The sequence below is a fragment of the Lissotriton helveticus genome, chromosome 6 (genome assembly GCF_964261635.1).
Source record: "Lissotriton helveticus chromosome 6, aLisHel1.1, whole genome shotgun sequence".
Classification (NCBI taxonomy): Eukaryota; Metazoa; Chordata; class Amphibia; order Caudata; family Salamandridae; genus Lissotriton; species Lissotriton helveticus.
This window is the reverse complement of record NC_136067.1, coordinates 4,494,285-4,514,828: the sequence shown is the minus strand read 5'-3', so window position 1 is coordinate 4,514,828 and position 20,544 is coordinate 4,494,285. Positions and strand designations below refer to the sequence as shown.

At 46.9% G+C, this 20,544-nt stretch overlaps 1 protein-coding gene across 2 annotated transcripts in view; it reads right to left on the bottom strand.

Moving 5' to 3' along the window:
- Nucleotides 1-18,651: 18,651 nt before the first annotated feature.
- GNMT (glycine N-methyltransferase) overlaps nucleotides 18,652-20,544 on the bottom strand; it is a 73,965-nt gene continuing 72,072 nt past the window's right edge. For both annotated transcript variants that reach the window (XM_078647234.1, XM_078647235.1), the window contains one exon: nucleotides 18,652-19,268. In XM_078647234.1, the coding sequence (XP_078503360.1) occupies nucleotides 19,097-19,268 (172 nt within the window). In that variant the 3' untranslated portion in view covers nucleotides 18,652-19,096. The remainder of the gene's footprint in view (nucleotides 19,269-20,544) is intronic.

Genomic DNA, 20,544 nt, shown 5'->3' with positions numbered 1-20,544 from the left:
AGGGATACATCACACCATACCTCTGGAGGACTGATGGATCATACCATCTCTGATAGAGGGATACATCACACCATACCTCTGGAGGACTGATGGATCATACCATGTCTGATAGAGGGAGGTATCACACCATACCTCTGGAGGACTGATGGATCATACCATGTCTGATAGAGGGAGGTATCACACCATACCTCTGGAGGACTGATGGATCATACCATGTCTGATAGAGGGATAGATCACACCATACCTCTGGAGGACTGATGGATCATACCATGTCTAAAAGAGGGATTCATCACAGCATACCTCTGGAGGACTGATAGGTCATACCATGTCTGATAGAGGGATAGATCACACCATACCTCTGGAGGACTGATGGATCATACCATGTCTGATAGAGGGATAGATCACACCATACCTCTGGAGGACTGATGGATCATACCATGTCTGATTGAGGGATAGATCACACCATACCTCTGGAGGACTGATGGATCACACCATGTCTGATAGAGGGATGTATCACACCATACCTCTGGAGGACTGATGGATCATACCATGTCTGATAGAGGGATAGATCACACCATACCTCTGGAGGACTGATGGACCATACCATGTCTGATAGAGGGATGTATCACACCATACCTCTGGAGGACTGATGGATCATACCATCTCTGATAGAGGGATACATCACACCATACCTCTGGAGGACTGATGGATCATACCATCTCTGATAGAGGGATATATCACACCATACCTCTGGAGGACTGATGGATCATACCATGTCTGATAGAGGGATACATCACACCATACCTCTGGAGGACTGATGGATCATACCATGTCTGATAGAGGGAGGTATCACACCATACCTCAGGAGGACTGATGGATCATACCATGTCTGATAGAGGGATAGATCACACCATACCTCAGGAGGACTGATGGACCATACCATGTCTGATAGAGGGATACATCACAGCATACCTCAGGAGGACTGATGGACCATACCATGTCTGATAGAGGGATACATCACAGCATACCTCAGGAGGACTGATGGACCATACCATGTCTGATAGAGGGATACATCACAGCATACCTCTGAAGGACTGATGGACCATACCATGTCTGATAGAGGGATGGATCACACCATACCTCTGGAGGACTGATGGATCATACCATGTCTGATAGAGAGATAGATCACACCATACCTCAGGAGGACTGATGGATCATACCATGTCTGATAGAGGGATAGATCATACCATACCTCTGGAGGACTGATGGATCATACCATGTCTGATAGAGGGATACATCACACCATACCTCTGGAGGACTGATGGATCATACCATGTCTGATAGAGGGATAGATCATACCATACCTCTGGAGGACTGATGGATCATACCATGTCTGATAGAGGGATGGATCACACCATATGCTGGAAACATATAGCTGCATTCTACCATCTGCTAGTGACAGAAGGTATCTGTGAGAAGTTGGCCTGGTAGGGGATGTTTCCAATTCTGGAACCACCTACTACCTGACCAAACAATCCCTTATGGTGTCTGGTTGTAAGTCAACCTTATTAGACAAGCTATCCTAGGGGTAGCATGGACTAAGCAGCCTAAAGGCTTAACTTAAGAGGTCGTGTTAAGCGAGCTGTTTTACCACATACAATCCTGTAATACCAAATGAAAGGACACCACACAAGTATATATTATAAAAATATATGTGTTTATTACTAAAAACAATCCCCAGTATTCTTTATGAATAAAGGGGCACAAGCGTTAAATCAAAAGCACTGTTTAAACATACAAGTTGCACAATTATGGATGAGGGCGGGTGGCCACTCAAACCATATACTAAACAAGTGGTATAAGAGAGGCCACTCGAACAGTGGTTAGGCCTAGGGCCTAGGGAATCGCTGGGAGCAGTCAGGACAAGCAATGCTGAAGTCGGGAATGGCCCTCGGGATTCGGGAGATGTGCGGAAAGCGCACGCATGCACCAATGTTAACCAATGGTGCGTAAAAGTCATAGAGTTATAGTTTAAGGACACTTCCGCTGAACCTAGAGGAACAAAACTTAACACACAGACCCTAGAGATGTGCACCAGTGTGGGAACACCGGCGGAGCAAAGTTACCTCACCCACAGGAAGTGGGTGCACAGGGTCGAAGTGGCGTCGGGTTTTGACACGCAGGCTCTTGGTGCTTGAAGCTGAAAGGGCTGCAGGCGGGTTAAAGATGAAGTGTCCGGTGGAGTCCAAGGGTGGACTCAAGTCGAAGGGTACCTGAAAGCAGAGGGGACAGAGTCTGGGTCACTCAGCAGTGACCAGGGTGGAACCAGGACGGAACCAGGCAATGTCGGGTGCAATCAGGTGGTCGTCGAGGAGCTTCTCTCCGCTGTCACGTGGGCTCTGGGGCATCTACGACGTCCAGGAGCAGGTCACGATCTGTCCCACGCAGGCTCTCACCGTCGGTGCAGTCGGCTTCAAGTTTGGAGCAAACAACACTTGGCAAGAGCAATCCACGCGGGATCGGAAGATTGCTTCTCACTCGGACCAGGAAGGTCAGAGTCGGGGCTCCTTTTCAGGGGAGCTGGTGTGGATCTGGAGCAACCAGATTCACGAGTCTTCTTAGGTAGTTCGTCGGCACAGGGACCACTAGCCAGCTGGCAAGTGACCGGGCCAACGCGTTGAGCCAAATAGAGCCAAAGGGCCCCACGCAGCACTCGTCGAGTGTGGAGGGCTGAACTTCGGCTCAGGAGCAGCTCAGGGTGGGGGCTTCTCAAACCCCGGTGCACAGCTTCAAGGGTCACTCGTGGGCTGCACGGTCAGCGTCTCGTGGTCAATTCAAGATGGCGTGCCCCACGCTTCCGGTCGCCTCCACGGGTCTCAGCTCTGCAGGGACTGTGGATCGGGCTGTTGGAAGGCAGGCAAGCTTGATCTCGTCGATCTCAGTCGCTCGAGTTCCGGCGGGAACTGCAACTAAGTAGACGTCGAGGGCTGGATGGTGCCTGCTGCTGCAGGGTGGTCACTCCTTGACCACAAGGGAGATTCTTCGGGCTTCCACGTTGAGATGGAGGTCCAAGGGTCCAGAGTTTCATTTCAAATGTTTCTTCCAGGAAATCTGATGTGCATTGGCACTGCTCCCACTCTTATTCCAATCTGGGGGGCGTGATTACCTGCTAGGTCCCTCCCTATGGGTGGGACCCAGGAAGGGGGTGCATACACCCCTTTCCTTTGATCCAGGCCGCCCTGGCACGAGGGCTGGAGTGCCCCAGAACCGGTTTGGCCGGATTATGCAAGGGGCAGCCTTGTGCGCCCCAGGCAGTGTCTGGTTTCTTTCAAACCTCCCTGCTACAATCCACTATCTCCTGTCTGGAGGGCGGTGACACCCTCCTGTGACAGGAAACCCTTTGTCCAGGCCCCTTTGGCTGAGTTTCGGTCAGCTGCAGGGGTCCAGACATTTGTCTGTGGCAGAGGCATCCATTTTGTGGATCTTAAGGTCTTTGGAGAAATTAACCGCATTTAGTAAAGGAACATGTCTTACCCCTCTAGAGGGGTGGAATGCCATCCCCGTCGCCAGAACTGGCGAGGGGATGGTATTCCAAATCGTATGACACCTTACACGACATGTTTTGATAAAGCCAAACCAAAGTTGCTATATAACCGCGAGGATTATAAGGCACTTAAGAGTATATGGTATGGCATTATCCTGAAACAGCTTAGGGAGTTGTTCCCGACAGCTGCAGACAGGCTCAGCTCATGCTAGAGCTCCATCTCACATGAAACCACGCACTCTGCCTCCAGGATTGATGAGGCCTTCCATAGGAGTGGCTCACAGGTTAATATGTGTCCAGATATAGGTTTAGATATAGGTATACTACATCTAAGCAAGGGGTGATTACACCACCTTACCCCAGCTGAGGGATCAGCCAGTTGTGTCAATTTAAGAACCAGCCAGGGGTGGCAAAAGATATGCTGCAGCCCCTGGTAGGCCTTGGTGGCCCCTATGCCCTGGGCACCTATAGTGCATTATACAGGGGCTGACAAGGGGTCCATTTACAATTGGGGTATGTACCTAGGGTACATGGAATCCATTTTACAGAGAGAGCAGATGGCCTGGGGCCCTGATTAGCAGGGAACCAGGTCAACTAAGTCAAAAAACCAGCTAAACACAGGCAAAAAATCCGGGGTAACCATAGTCAGGTAGCCACCTTCCTACAGTATCTGCGTTAGTAGACCTGTGTAATGCAAGAGAACATTGTGCAGCATATTAAATACAAAGCCATCTTGACCCGCACCCCCGCCTATGAAGGCTGGAAGCTCACTCCCGCTCCCGGCTCCTGGTTCAGGCAGGAAACTGATGGAAACGTGTAAAAAGGAAAACCAAAGCGAGAGGTGTTTTCTCTTTATCCATCAGGAGCGCCCCAACGCTGTCCCAATGTAAGAAAGAGTTGAAGACACTGAGACTTTTTAAAGAACTCAGGGGCATATTACCAACAACTAGCGATATTTATCGCTAAATGGGCTTAGCGAGTTTTTTTTTTATCGCCAAGCATCGCCGGATATTATCGCAGAGATAGCGTGCTATTGGCAACGTTTATCTCTAAAACGATAAAATATCCAGCTATAGCTGAATCCAGCGATATTCAGGCATTATCACCAACAGGGTCTTAGCCATGTTATCCACCTCCCATTGGATATAATGGCTAAGAAGTGGTCTGAGCAGGCGTTTTTGGAGATATTCGTGCTTAGCGCGAATATTTCCATCGCTACACCTGCGTTGTTAATAGGCAATAGGCGATAGCGACGTTAGCGACTGCTTTTAGTCGCTAACTGGTTGGGTACGCCTACTTTGCATGTTATTATCAATAAATATCGCTGACATGCAAAGCGGGCCCCAAACCGCTCGCTATCGCCTAAAAGCTGTCGCTAACTGCTGTTAGCGACAGCTTGCTAATAGGGTGATAAAATTATCGCTGCTTAGCGAAAACGGCGATAATTTCATTTCGCCCGCCTTGATAATATGCCCCTCAGTCTACAAAGCAGTGACCTCCTCAATCACTCACTTACTGAATCTTTCCCTTCGCCCCACCACGTTGGCTAGTATTGTGTCATACAAATCACACACACATATGTCTTGTTGATGAAGATGGATCATTCCACGTGTCAAGCGGATGCTTTGATTAGCCTCTGTACTGTCAATCAATCAATCGGGGTCTTGTATCGCGTGGGTACTCACCCGTGAGGGTCTCAAGGCGTTGTGACTTGGAACACGTCACACTTCAGTGACATCAACTCAGAATACTTTGTGGCTGTGACTTTGTGATTGGACCATATGTCATTGACTGGCGGACAGTGGCCTGTGCCAGGGAGAGCGGGGGTCAATCCTTATCTATGTGGCACATGAGTGGACTGTAAAACACACAAGGTGATGGACGGAATGTTGCACAATGGCAAAACACTCACCCCCAGTCACAGATCTGGGTTTAATCCATCACCGTTCTTTAGCCCACTCTGCCACCCCAGTTCAGACATGGCCATATGCAAATCAGTCTGACCCTGTGCCTCATGGGAACAGTCCAGCCCGAACTGCCAAGCCATGCCTTCCCTGGACTGGAAACAAGCTTCCGAGGACCGGTTTCTGGCTATCAGCCGTCTTCAGCCAGGTTAGCTTGACTCCAGTGGTGTGGAGAGCACGGGACCCACGTCTGGGCATACCCTTCCCACATAGGGTGAACAGCAAAACACACAAGATGATGGACGGAATGTTGCACAATGGCAAAACATGAGTGGACTGTACCATATGCTGGGGACAAGATATTGACAGAGAAGGACCGTACCATACCCCAGGGGCACAGAGAGGCCACCAGATCTGCCACTTCTCATCCATTGTACCGACGTGGCTTGTTTTTTATGGCCGTGGTAGTAACAACATTAGGAAGTCAGTGAAATCTTGTATTCTTCCTTAGAAATAAAAACCTAAAACAGCAAACGCATCAAGAAATCAGTTAAAAGTATTTGAGAGCTGCCTGGACTATTTCTAAGGGACTTTTAAAATAAAGAGAAGATAAATTCTTCTGAAGACTTCCTTTCACCCAATTCCTCCTTGCGTTTACCCCAAACTGGCTAACTGCGAACCATCTCCTGCTCAACACCCCCGAAACGGAATTCCTTCTCATATCCCCTCCTAAGCACACCCCCAAGATCGACCTCTGGGTGAAACACCTCACTACCTCGAACCGCTCTCCACATATCATCGATTCAGCTAAATCTCTCGGAATCACCCTAGACTCACATCTCAGCGTGAAGAAAAACATTACTAAGATGCGTAAGGGCGCAAACTACCAAATGAGGCTCCTTAGACATCTAAAACCATTCCTCCCTCAAGAGGACCTCAACCAGGTGGTTCAAGCGTTTGTCCTACCAAGGCTGGACTATGGTAGCGCGACGCTCTGTGGCCTCCCCAAACATACCTTGGCCCCGCTCAGGGCTTCGTTGAATGCCGCTGCCAGGCTGATCACTGACACAAAAAGAACTGATCACATCTCCCCAGCTCTAAGATCCCTAAAGTGGCGACCCTACGAAGCAAGAATACAACGAAAGATTGCCTGTTTAATGCACAAAGCCCTCCACCTCAAAACCCCTGGCTACCTGGCTCAAAAACTGGAACTATCAGGAGGGGGTCGACCATCAAGAAGGGAAAATTCTCTACTATTGAAACCTCAGACCGTTGCAAAACGAGAACGAGGCTCCGAGCCTTCTCGGGCTCGGCACCGAAGATCTGGAACTCTCTCCCACCGGAAATCCGCAGAATCCCCTACACGGCGACGTTCAAACATGAAGTAAAAACAATCCTAATGAACAAGTTCCGGCCTTAAATGGCCATGGTTCGTCCTTTGATGGCCTTTGATTCCCGCTCCGAGCCCTTCCTGAGTACGGACCTGAACCAGATGGAACGTACCATGTCATTCTGACAGAGCCGGTCATAGCATGTTATTGAAAGCACTAGATCACACACTGTCTTAAGGAGACAGCCCAGACCATACGCCATGAGCAATATACTGAATTGGATCATACCATGTCATACCATGCGCCAATGGCAGAGATGGAATGTACCATGTCGATATAATTGAAATCCTCATAACCAGTGTACAGATGGAACATACCATATCTTAATGAAGACGATGGGTCGCGCTGTGTGTTACATGCACAGTTGGGTCTCACTGTATTTTACTGTCCTGGCCTGTTCATATTAGACACCAGTGGAAGAGATGAACATGCGATACATGTGACATACGCAGCCGGGTCATATCACGTTATTGAGAGAGAAGGACCCGCCATATCTAACAGACCTGGGTCATACCATGTTATTGACACAGAAGAATCATACCATGTCTGACAGAGAGAGTTGTGCTATACCATGTTATCGAAAAATGGATTCTACCAAACCTTAGAGAGAGTTGGGTCATACCATGTTATTGACAGAGAAGGATTCTACTATATCTTACAGAGCTGGGTCATACCATGTTATTGATACAGAAGAATCATACCATGTCTGACAGAGAGAGTTGTGTTATACCATGTTATTTTCAGAGAAGTATCCTGCCATATCTTACAGTGCAGGGTTACACCGTGTTATTGACAAATGGATCCTTCCATATCTTACAGACAGAGTTGGGTCATACCATGTCATTGATAGGGGATGAGATCTTACCATATCTTACAGATAAAGATGGGTCATCCCATGCTATTGACAGGGAATAATCCACCATACCTTAAGGTATTGGGTCATACCATGTTATTGACAGAGAAGAATCCTACCATATCTTACAGTGTTTGGGTCATACCATGTTATTGACAGAGCAGAATCATACCATGTCTGACAGAGAGAGTTGGGTCATACCATTTCATTGACAGGGTAGGATCCTACCATATCTTAAAGTGCTGGGTCATACCATTTCATTGACAGGGAAGGATCCTACCATATCTTAAAGTGCTGGGTCATACCATGTCATTGACATGGAAGGATCCTACCATATCTTAAAGTGCTGGGTCATACCATGATATTGTCAGGGAAGGATCCTACCATATTTAGAAAGTGCTGGGTCATACCATATCTTACAGAGTTGGGTCATACCATATCTTACAGAGTTGGGTCATACCATGTCATTGACAGGGAAGGATACTACCATATCTTAAAGTGCTGGGTCATACCATGTCATTGACAGATGGATCCTACCAGGTCTTGGAGACAGAGTTGGGTCATACCATGTCATTGACAGATGGATCCTACCAGGTCTTGGCGACAGAGTTGGGTCATACCATGTCATTGACAGATGGATCCTACCAGGTCTTGGCGACAGAGTTGGGTCATACCATGTCATACCACGCACCCGCGACTGCGATGGAAGACGCCATATGCCAGCGGCCCAGGGATGGTTTGGCCCACACACCTCTGACACGCTGACCCGCCATGTCACACCGCGGTGGGCTGGGAGGTGGCCACCACAGTCCAGAAGCCCCCCTGACTGACCGCACGCGCGTCGGCTCACCCCATCAGGAGGGAGATAGCAGCTCTTACCAGTTGGCCCCGCACATTGGTTAGGTGACGTCTCCCGTGGCTGTGTCCTGATACATATATGCCGCTGAGCCTCAGCCGGTCAGAATGAGCCCGGCCCGCGAGCTCCGCGCGCCACATTAGCCAGGGCGCCCACTCAGCACTTCTGGGGCTGTTGTCACCCTGCCCCGGGCACCGCAGCCAATCCCAGGCCTCACATGCAGCAGCTGTGTGTGGGGGCAGGCGCGTCAACACTGGCCATGGAAGGGCCCAGAGCCTGGCGCCCTCTCAGTGGGGCACACACAGGACATGCCAGCCCCAGGTGGGCACAGGGAGGAGGTGCTGGGCACTGGTGTGGCAGAGTGCCTGGAACATGCCAACTAGGCATGTGCTTGAGCAGCTAACATGTTTACATGCCACAGGAATGCAAGCTAGCCATGTGCGTGAGCAGCTAACATGACTACATGCCTGTGGTATGCAAGCTAGGCATGTGCTCGAGTAGCTATGCAAGATAGGCATGTCCGTTACCAGGTAACATGCATGTTTCCCCCCATCCCTCCCTCACTCGCTTTTTTTTTTGTTGCATATTTAAATAGCGCGAACTCCCCCCTCTTTCTGCCCCCCCCTCCCCTGTCTGCCCCCATCCCTGCCACTGAGGTCCGTAAATGCCCCTTGAAGGGGCAGCAGAGACCCTGCTCCCCCCCCCACCCCTCCCCCGCACCTCTAGTCCCCCTGAACCCCCCCCTCCCAGTAAACAGATGTAAACTGAGCCCCTGGCTCCCGCGGGGGAGGGGCGGGGGACACGGGTTCAAGGAGACATTCCATCCCGTAGCCGGGTTTGACCCTTTATCTCCGGGGTCCTGGGTGAGTCTGACGTCAGCTCCTAGCGCTGCGAGTCCCAGCCTGGAATACAAAGCGCTGTGATCCGCAGGCGCTGTTTGACAACGCATCACACACAGGGGGACACGTGTCAGAGGAAACCTACTAACACCTCGGGGCAGATTTACAACGCCCCCCCGCCCCCCCCCCCCCCGGGCATCACTTTAGGCCGCTCTGTAGAAAAGTGGTACAAAATAGAGCATGGCAAAGATAAACAAACGAAGAGCGCACAAACACAAAATACAACACAGCGCGCAGGGGAGAGGACTGTACAGGAAAAAATACAAATTTATAATAAAGAGCGAAGTTCCAAGAGGGGCCTGAGGATGAAAGTATTAGTGTTAGCGTAAATCGGACGCAGCGTCAAAACGCACGCCTTCCCGAAGCAGGCGTAACAAGGAGAAAAGTTTTTTCCTCTTTCCACGTGAGCTGTGTGGAAAGAGCCGCCTTTGATTGTATTTGTGCAGGAAGGTGCCCCCTCCCCCACAAAAACACTCCTGCCCACAATGCAGACACCCTTGAACCTATTAGCAAGCTGTGGCTAACTGATGTTAGCGACAGCTTTTAGGCAATAGTGAGCAGTTTGGGGCCCGCTTTGCATGTCAGCGATGTTTATCGCTGATGACATACAAAGTGGGCGTACCCAACCAGTTAGCGGCTGAAAGCAGTCGCTAACGTCGCTATCGCCTATTAGCAAGGCAGGCGTAGCGATGGAAATATTTGCGCTAAGCGCAAATATCTCCAAATACTAACGCCTGCTCATACCAGTTCTTAGCCATATTATCCAATGGAAGGTGGATAACATGGCTAAGAGCATTTTGTCGCTAATATGTGAATATCGCTGTATTCTCAGCGATATTCACGCATTTCGCCGCTAACGCTGGATATTTTAGCACAATGGAGAAAAACGTTGCTAACAGCAGGTTTTCTCCGATAACATAGTCATCTGGATAGGTAAGGGCGAGTAGGCGGGCAGTGAGTCCCAGCAAGGTGAATGCCGAGGTCCCAGGCAGAATTCAAAGTGGAGGCCTAGGGGTGGGGGGGCGGGAATGGGGGAAAGAGGCCTGAGTCAAATCTAGGTGCCCAGAGAAGACCAACAGGCATCAGTCCAAGGGAGATGGATATCGGGGGTCAATCAGCCCAATTCCTTATGTATCCTTTATGGGGGGTGGGGGGATGGGAGGTCCACTTGGGTCATGTTCGCGCTATATAAAACTTATAAATAAATGCTATATTGGCGATGATCTGAAATTTGATCTAATGGAATACCAAAAGTTTGACCTGATTTGTGTCAACGACCCTTGGCATACCTGGGCCCTCTCAGCGCTGGCAGACCCGATGTACCCCTTGTACGCAGCACATTTTATGCCAAGATCAGACCAGCCATCGTGGTGGGCATTGTGCAATTATCCATCATGTGTGTCTTGGCTTTTCACCTCCAGACTTTGTTCTATTTGTTAAAACAGACATGATATTGCAGCGATCACCGGCATTACTAGGGTGACCTATCGCCTAACAAGCACGCTGTTGTCATCCTAGACAGTTTTGCCAACTAAGGGCCCGATTCACAGAACTAACTGAAGACAAAATCCTAAACTTACTACCATTTCCGTATTCACAGAAGGCACTTACTCATTTCGGTATTCACAGAAGGCACTTACTCATTTTGGTATTCACAGAAGGCACTTACTCATTTCGGTATTCACAGAAGCCACTTACTCATTTTGGTATTCACAGAAGATACTTATTCATTTTGGTATTCACAGAAGGCACTTACTCATTTCGGTATTCACAGAAGACACTTACTCATTTTGGTATTCACAGAAGGCACTTACTCTTTTCGGTATTCACAGAAGGCACTTACTCATTTCAGTATTCGCAGAACGCACTTACTCATTTCGGTATTCACAGAAGGCACTTACTCATTTTGGTATTCACAGAAGACACTTACTCATTTCGGTATTCACAGAAGGCACTTACTCATTTCGGTATTCACAGAAGGCACTTACTCATTTTGGTATTCACAGAAGATACTTACTCATTTTGGTATTCACAGAAGACACTTACTCATTTTGGTATTCACAGAAGGCACTTACTCATTTCGGTATTCACAGAAGGCACTTACTCATTTCGGTATTCACAGAAGGCACTTACTCATTTTGATATTCACAGAAGGCACTTACTCATTTCGGTATTCACAGAAGGCACTTACTCATTTCGGTATTCGCAGAAGGCACTTATTCATTTCGGTATTCGCAGAACGCACTTACTCATTTCGGTATTCACAGAAGGCACTTACTCATTTCGGTATTCGCAGAAGGCACTTACTCATTTCGGTATTCACAGAAGGCACTTACTCATTTTGGTATTCACAGAAGATACTTACTCATTTTGGTATTCACAGAAGGCACTTACTCATTTTGGTATTCACAGAAGGCACTTACTAATTTCGGTATTCACAGAAGGCACTTACTCATTTCGGTATTCACAGAAGGCACTTACTCATTTTGGTATTCACAGAAGGCACTTACTCATTTCGGTATTCACAGAAGGCACTTACTCATTTCGGTATTCACAGAAGGCACTTACTCATTTCAGTATTCGCAGAACGCACTTACTCATTTTGGTATTCACAGAAGGCACTTACTCATTTTGGTATTCACAGAAGGCACTTACTCATTTTGGTATTCGCAGAAGGCACTTACTCATTTCGGTATTCACAGAAGGCACTTACTCATTTTGGTTTTGGTATTCATAGAAGGCACTTACTCATTTCGGTATTCACAGAAGGCACTTACTCATTTTGGTATTCACAGAAGGCACTTACTCACCTCGGTATTCACAGAAGGCACTTGCTCATTTTGGTATTCACAGAAGGCACTTACTCATTTCGGTATTCACGGAAGGCACTTACTCTTTTCAGTATTCACAGAAGGCACTTACTCATTTCGGTATTCACAGAAGGCACTTACTCATTTCGGTATTCACAGAAGGCACTTACTCATTTTGGTATTCACAGAAGGCACTTACTCATTTCGGTATTCACAGAAGTTAGGAGTCCTAAATGCCTTCTGTGAATACCGGAAGTCTTAAAGTTAGGATTTTTCTCAGTTTAGGAGTTGTAAAGTTAGGACTCCGAAATGCCTCCAATGCTTTTTGATGGACTCGAGCCTTTAATTGTATTTAAAGGGTTAAATTATCGTCTTCCTCTGATCCTCATGGAGGTGGTGGGGCTGAAATGGGGTGTCTTGAGGGAATGTGTGCTGGGTCTTCGGACCAGTGACAAAGTATATGAGTTGTGATGGACAGTCCCGGGTGTCAGGAGTGGAGGCCTCAGGGCGTTATTGGGTATACATTGATAGAGCCCGGATGGTTTGGAAAGCGCACTGGGTGAACAGTACCGCGCGACTGGAATGGACAGTCCATGGCGTTATTGGATAACTATTGCCAGTGTGGAGCAGTTTGAAAAGAGTGGTGGTTGGACAGCTCTGAGTGACAGGGGTGATGGCTTGGGGGCATTAATGGATCAATAAGGTGGGTCTCTTTGAGGTGGTTGGAGAGTAGTGATGGTCAATAGTTAATGTCTCAATGCTGTTATAAGGTCACTAAAGGGTGTCTGTGAGCCGGCTGGACAGTACTCGTGTCATGACTGAAGTCTCGAACCATCTATTAATGCATCGATGGAACAGCGTAAGGTATGGCCTGAATGTCTATGATAAGAAAGGCATCATGGGAACATAATGTAGACATGTTGACTGCGTCTCTGGCACAAAGCCCTCGGTGCCAGACAGGGTGAGTGTTTTGGAGAGTGGCCGGCACTGTGAACTCCTCATTACATCCCACGATTGATCGCCCTTCATGTTTTGGTGTTCATCTCTGACACTTACAATGCTTTGCTGAGAGGATCTTGAGAATCGCAGATGTCAGACAGGAAGAGTTTACTCCATGGCGGTGGGTGGTGCAGTCCTAGTCGTTGGAAGAGTTGACTCCACAGCACAGGGTGAAGTGCCCACCCTGCTGCGTCTGCACTATATAAACATATTAACATAAAACTTAACAGAGAGGCAGCTTTGGAAAATCAAATTCCAAGCTTGGAGAATACCATACAAGTGCGCCTGTTGTGTGAGTCTCCTATTGTTAAAAGTCCGGTGTAGTACAGAGTTAGGGGGTTTGTGTTAAAAAGGTTAAGATACGGTAACACCAGAACCTGGGCTTCTAAGGGAATTCACAAGGACATATTATCAAGCCCATTATCGCCGCTTTAGCGACAGTTTCCTGCCGATAAAAGTGGCGATAATGTATCGCCCTTTCTTGGTAATATGGCCCTTAATTCTTCAGATTATCACCACTGCAGCGATGATTTAATCAAGCGAAGGACCCTTTTCTCACGTACTTTTGGACTTTTCCTGATATTGTTGCCCTCCTCATTGGTGTGGCTATTTGCATCTCATCTCAGGTACGCCTCGCCTGCGGGCCCTGTGCACCGTGTTTTGAGTCACTGCTTCCACCCTCTTGGTCTTCTGAGGTACGGCCTACGTCTTCATTTCTTGAATGTATCTGGCTGTGCAGTTTATTTGATCCAAGTCACATATTAACCTTCCCAATGAGGTTATCACTGACTTAAACAATCCCAACCTACTCTGGGGCAGTCCTCTTTTATTTACATCTCCACCAGGTGTTCGGACAGGCCGACCGCCTGCAGCCTCCTTTAAGGGCAGGTCATTAAAGCAGAGTGAAACGACCGCCCCTCGTCCCTCATCCTCCAAGCTCACCATATGCCATAGAAATCGACAACGGGACCTCGTCCCTGAAAACTGCTCCGTTCTCATGGATAACACCAGCGATTTCCCAGTGGGGGGAGTTCATCTTTGGCTTCTGGCTCTTTGTAAAATCAGCCCTCAAACTCGGTCGAAAGACTTAAGAAAGATCTAGACTCTCCCTCTAAATCGCCTCCTCCATTCACCTTCGACGCCGTCATGGATGAATTACAGGCTCTAAAACCTTTTATCGTGGAAACCAAGGCCTCCTTATTACGCATCGAGGAGATATGGTCCTCTCATGATCAACGTCTTACAGCTGTCGCGCGACGGGTCAGCACTGTGGATGACTCTATCCCAGATATATCCCATCTGACTAAGGAAACTGAATTACTTAAAAGAATGACTGAAGACTTGGAAAATAGGAACCAGAGAAATAACATCCTACTTTATGGTATTCCTGAGAATTTAAAGGGCCCCAACATGATTTCAATTCTGCAAAATGGTCTTCCTGCTGTCATTCGCCTACATGAGCATAGCCCTCCCAAAATACAAGGAGTGCATCGCTTGTGCCCCAAGCATTCTACTTTAACCCCACACCAGACATAGAGGCATAATACTTCTCATCTTGCAGTACACTGACTTCATGCACATTCTCACTACCACCAGATAAGTGGGGTGATTGCAATGGTCTGGTCACACAGTATATTTATCTAAGGATGCCTCCGATGCCATGGCTACTAGGAGGAAGCGTTTCCTTGAGTTCCATCCACATTTAAAATCTATGAACATCAGATAAGGTCTAGTCCACCATTGTTTTTACAAAATTACCTGCAAAGAAAAAACGTACACGTTTGAAGACCCAGCCTTACTGCAAGACTTTCTTCATCAACATTGCCACGAAAGTATGGGAACTGGGGCTGCTGCCAAAACATGACTGTTTTCCACAGTTAGCCTGATGATATGATTAACCGATTGTTCTTTTTTATTTATGGTTTTTTTCTTATACTCTATTTTCCCCTATTTACCATCTTATCTCTTCCCCCTTGTATTTCAGCCATTAATTTGTCTTGCAGTTTTTCTACTGTCTCAGTCCTCTCTGCCCTCATCTGTCGTGTACTTCTCCCACCAATTCCTATTCTCTGGCGTCCACGGTACTTTCAAATTCCCTTTATTCCTTATTTTTTGGTCACATTATGTACCCTATCATTCTTACCTTTCTAGTAATTGTTCTATACTCACTTGTTTTACCCAGTTCCTGTTTTCACCTATTTCCATATTACATAAAACATTTACTCTTCCAGCTTCTTAAAATGTTTTTGTATCCCACCCCTCATTTGCCAAAGACGAGCCAGTCCCATCTTTTTCTTAAGTGCTCCGTACCCTTTGCATCCTTCGGGATGTTCTCTCCAGTTAATAACGTTGATACCGCATCCAAGGATTTCCCTACCTGTGTTGCCTTCATCTTCTTTCTTCTATTTCTCTGGGGTTCTCTTCCTCCCCTCTTTCATCCTTTTGTTCCCTCTTATCTCCCCTCCTTTATTCACGCTTCCTCTTATAATGAAGCACTTCCAAAGTTCAGCATTATGAGATCTGATGTTTTTATTGATGCCTAAGAAATCCTATTAAACGTCAACATGTTTTGCCTCACTTATCCAGATTGAAATGTCAACTCGCATACTTCAGGAAACCAAGCCACCTCACTAATACGGACATTACCAAACTTAAATTACAATGGGTTAGGGAGCTCTACTTTTCCCCGTCTGTTCTACACAAAACGGAGTAGCAATACTATGCCATGAACGTTTAAACGCATCATTTGTTTCTAAGGAGACTGACACGAAGGGTAGATAGGTGTTAGTTAAATTAAAAGAATTGACAATGTTACTTTTACAGTTCTGAAAGTATATGGCCCACACGCACCCCGACCCTATCTCTTGAGGGCTATTTATCAAAAAATTGCACATAATTCCGCAGACAATTTAATTTAAGGTAGTGACTGCAACCACATAATCAGTCCTATCCTTGATCGACACTCATCCACGAAACTCCTTCCGCACAAGGCCCACAAAGCATTCAAACAACCATCTCTCATAATCGCCCAATCAGATTCCTGGAGACAAGTTCATCCCTCTCTACAAGAATTTTCCTTTTACTCAATCGCTCACAATTTCCAAACCAGGATCGATTATGTGTTCCTAAGTAAAAAATGTGACCCGGCACCGAGAGCACTCGGAAATCAGTTCAATCTTGATTTCTGATCACGCTCCGGTTTCTACTGATTTGGATTTTCTTCAAGACGCCCCTTCTGGATCTAGATGGCGGTTCAATAAAACCTTAATATCCGAAAAGGAGTTCCTTAAATCATATGAACATTTTGTACAGGACTATTTGGGGTTTAATGATACAGGGGAGACCTCTCTTCACTTCGTATGGGATGGCTTCAAAGCTGCCTCAAGAGGCTTTATAATAAACATTATATCTAATAAGCAGAAAGTTGTGGAGAAAGAATCTGCTTGTATCCTTGTGGATATTCAATGTTTAGAGCACAAATAGTTTACATACAAAAATAAAGCTGATTTAGATGTACTAATAGAAGTGAAGGTTCAATTTAATAAATCAACCACAGAGAAAGTATGCAGCACTCTGCTTAAAAAAATGCTAAATATTACAGAGGTTAAAATAAAACTGGCACTCTAAGAGCTAATTACTTGAAATGTAGAAGAGTATGTAAAAAAAAATCGATTACTAACCAGGCCGGTACTAATCTGTTTTGTGACTCGAAGATTGCCAGCTGCTTCGCAAACTTTGATAACAAACTGTATACCCCCGATTCCATGCATTGAAAAGAATTTCTTAAGTCCTATTTCTCTCACTCTAAAATATACAAGTCTACACATATTGATCTAGATCCGCTCGAGCTACCATTACAATCGGAGGAATTCTTCTCAGAGATTAAACGTCTACCTACTCTTAAGGCACCCGCACCAGATGGGTTCACAGTTGAATTTTTTCTTCATTTTTCTAAACTATTGCTCCCTAAATTATTTACTTTCAATAATCATTTTTATGCACAAAACAATTCCTCCAACTCTTTTACAGAAGCCATGCCTTGTCTCATTCCAAAAAAGGCCAGGACCTGCTTCAAATGAAAAATTATCACCCTATATCACTAATAAACTCGGATTGTGAGATATTTGCCAAAGCGATAGCCCTTCGACTCAATGCTCTTATTTCCAATCTTGTGGATATTGAACAGTCAGGCTTTGTTTAAAATAGAAACATAACTGATAACTAGTGTGTTTTTTTTATAATATTCTAATCAAAGCCCCCAAACTCAAACATTCCCCTGAGGCATTAGCCTTTGATGCTGAAAGGGTGTTTGACAGAGTCAATTGGCAATTTCTCCTACAGTCGCTTCGTTGGCGTACGTTTGGTCCAAAATTCCTTCACGTCATCTCATTGCTTATTCTTCTCCCGTTCATCTGTCGTGGTCAACGGCGTACAATCTTCATACTTTCCTCTTACGAGAGGCACTCGGCAAGGAAGTCCTCTTTTGCCCCTTCTTTTTATCCTCACTCTTGAACTTTTTCTTTATAGATTGAAATACTCGGAGGGCTTTTCTGGCTTTCAGATTAATAACACAGACATTAAATTCACAGCATACGAGGATGACATTATCCTTTACATTTACAGACTAGAAACCTCCCTTCCGTTCTATTTTGAAGAGCTCATGGCATACTCGGAGATATCGGAGTAAAAACTTAATATACAAAAATCTGAAGCAATGCCCTTGAATAAGTTCTGCTTCAACTCCTCGTTCATTGCAATTGGCCTATCTTGGAACACGGATAAGATAAAATGTTTGGGAATCCTGTATCAAAATGATCTGAGAGACACTTTAAAAATTAAATATGGATTCTCTTCTCTCTAGAATTGCTAAATTAACTGAGGGCTGGTCGCCAATATTTTTGTCTTGGTGGGGCCGACATGACACAATCAAAATTATGATTTTCCCTATCATTAATTTCTATCTACTGCTGCTATATTTTAAGATTCCTGCAAAATATTTCAGAGACAACGATAAGCGTCTATCTAAATTTCTTAGGAATGCAAAATCCTCTCACATTTCACTTCAACACCTGAAGTTACCCAAGTCTTCAGGTGAAGTCAATTTCCTGGATTTTTTCCTATATCATACGCCCTTTTGTATTAATCAAAGCCAAGGCTGCTTTTCCGATACCCCTGATCCACATGGTAAGTCGTGGTTTTCACCAAAGCTTCCCATGAGCTCTCCTTTCCCTCACTGACACATCCTTCATATGTCTCAACCTCCTAAATATTGGATCCCCTTGGTCATACCCCACGATTGGTCCATTTTTGGGCCGCATTTAACATCTCACCTTTCTCAGTCTTAGCAATTTATTTTCAGTCTCTGAGACAATATCAAATTAAATACCCCTCTGTGTAGCAGGACAAACGAGCCTTTTATTTTTGAAATAAAAAATGCTATTAAAAGAAAACATCCATAACCACACCCTTCAATCACCACAAAATGGTACAGTCCATTTCCAGCCCAGTGCACAAGATGGGCTTTCTCGTGAGTTCTGTAACTGTCGCTTGCAGCGGAATCGTATTGGCTGGAAAGGCCCCTGATTTGTAACACCCCAGCGCTCCCATGTTAGCTTCAAGGTAGCTCCCTGATTGGTTGAAGCGTCTGCTGAGTCGCGGCAGCATCCAGGGTGGTCAGATACCCCAGAGGTGCCCGCACGCCTAAGCCTGGCCCAAGGTTCAAGCACTTTCCCTGTGTGAGTTCCAAGTCCCAGTGCCCATGAGGTCACCATGAGGTCATCTGACGGCAGTGGGAGGACCCTGGCTGCGATTGGCTGCATCTATGATTGGCCCATGGGGCCTCATCCGGTCTTCTTGACCACGTGGATGAAGTAGCACGGCGCCGTCTCCTGGCCGGGCGTGTAAGGCTGAAAGTCTCCAAAGACGCTGTGCTCGCACTTCCCTTGGAAAGCCGTCTTCAGCAGCTCGGTGAAGGAGTCCAGGCAATGGGGGTAGTAGGAGAGGCGGAACTTACTGCAAGAGAAGAGCAGGAGAAGCATTAGCATCACGACCTACGTTTGGTCTAAAACAAAATGGCGCTGCGGAGGAAGACGCGTGTCTTCAGAACCTGAGTGAGGAGCAAACATGGAGCCCTGGGTGACATTTAGGGGCTCATTACGATGGCGGAACGATCGCCACTGCCGGGCCGGTGGTGACGATCGGTCCGTCATCACATTGAGATTTACCCACCACCATATTAGGATGGCGATGGGTATCATGGGGATGCAAAGTCTGTCCACCACTTTACCTCCGGTGGCAATCGTGCCGATTGCCCGGCGGGGGAAGCAGGGCCACTAATATGGTGGAGGTGCCTAGCAGGTACTGGCAGCCATATTAGGATGTATGTGGCCGGCCGCCTTTCCATGAGGTGATGTGGGCCCCCCTTGTTGGGGGTGGGAGGTGTCACTGCACTGGGGGGTAACCATGGTTCCCCCCTACATTTCCATCTACAAGGTGGCAGGCACCGAGTGGTGTCTGCCACGTTGTGCATGGAAATGCGCAACATGCGTTTTTCAACACCGTGGTGGTGCCGCAGTCAACAGCACTGTCCGCAATGTTAAAACGCTGGATGCGGCCACCACAGTGGCAGCGCATCCTGATATGGAGTGCAGGACTGCCGCCTTACAGGCGGGTGGTCCCGTTACCGCTAGGATGTCGGGCAGACTCAAGTCCGCCCGCTATCCTAATGAGCCACTTAGTGATCAGAATCAATGTGTCACTCGTCTCCATTCCTCAAGCTTATCCCCTTCACTCTCCGTTGGACCGAGCGTGAAGCGTCAAATTCTACTCTAGCCCCGTCCAATGGAGTCAGATCCTCCCTTTCCTGGACTAGGTGGAGGTCTGAACCATACTTGTGCCTTCGGGGTCACCGTACTCCACCCACGGGCTGGTGGCATCAAGATTCTGGGGCTGAAGACATTACATGTGAGGTTGTACACGTGGCGGATTTCAGTTTGTGGTGGACAGACCTTCATCTGGCCGCCCACCAGAACGGAGAGATTGACTCCCGTGTGTATCAAGTCAGACATTTCACGAGGGTCCGGCTGACGTTCATTTGAGTTCCCTTCTTACCCATCGAACCTCAAATTCATTTTGAATTTAGTTTATACTCCGTAAAGGCTGTTAAGAAACGCAAGATCGGTTTAGGTATTTGGGGTGGTTTTCGCGATCATATGAATTTGTGAATTCATGATATTTGGATTGGTTTTTATATCTGTGTTACTGTGGTATAATAAAAAATAAAAAATAA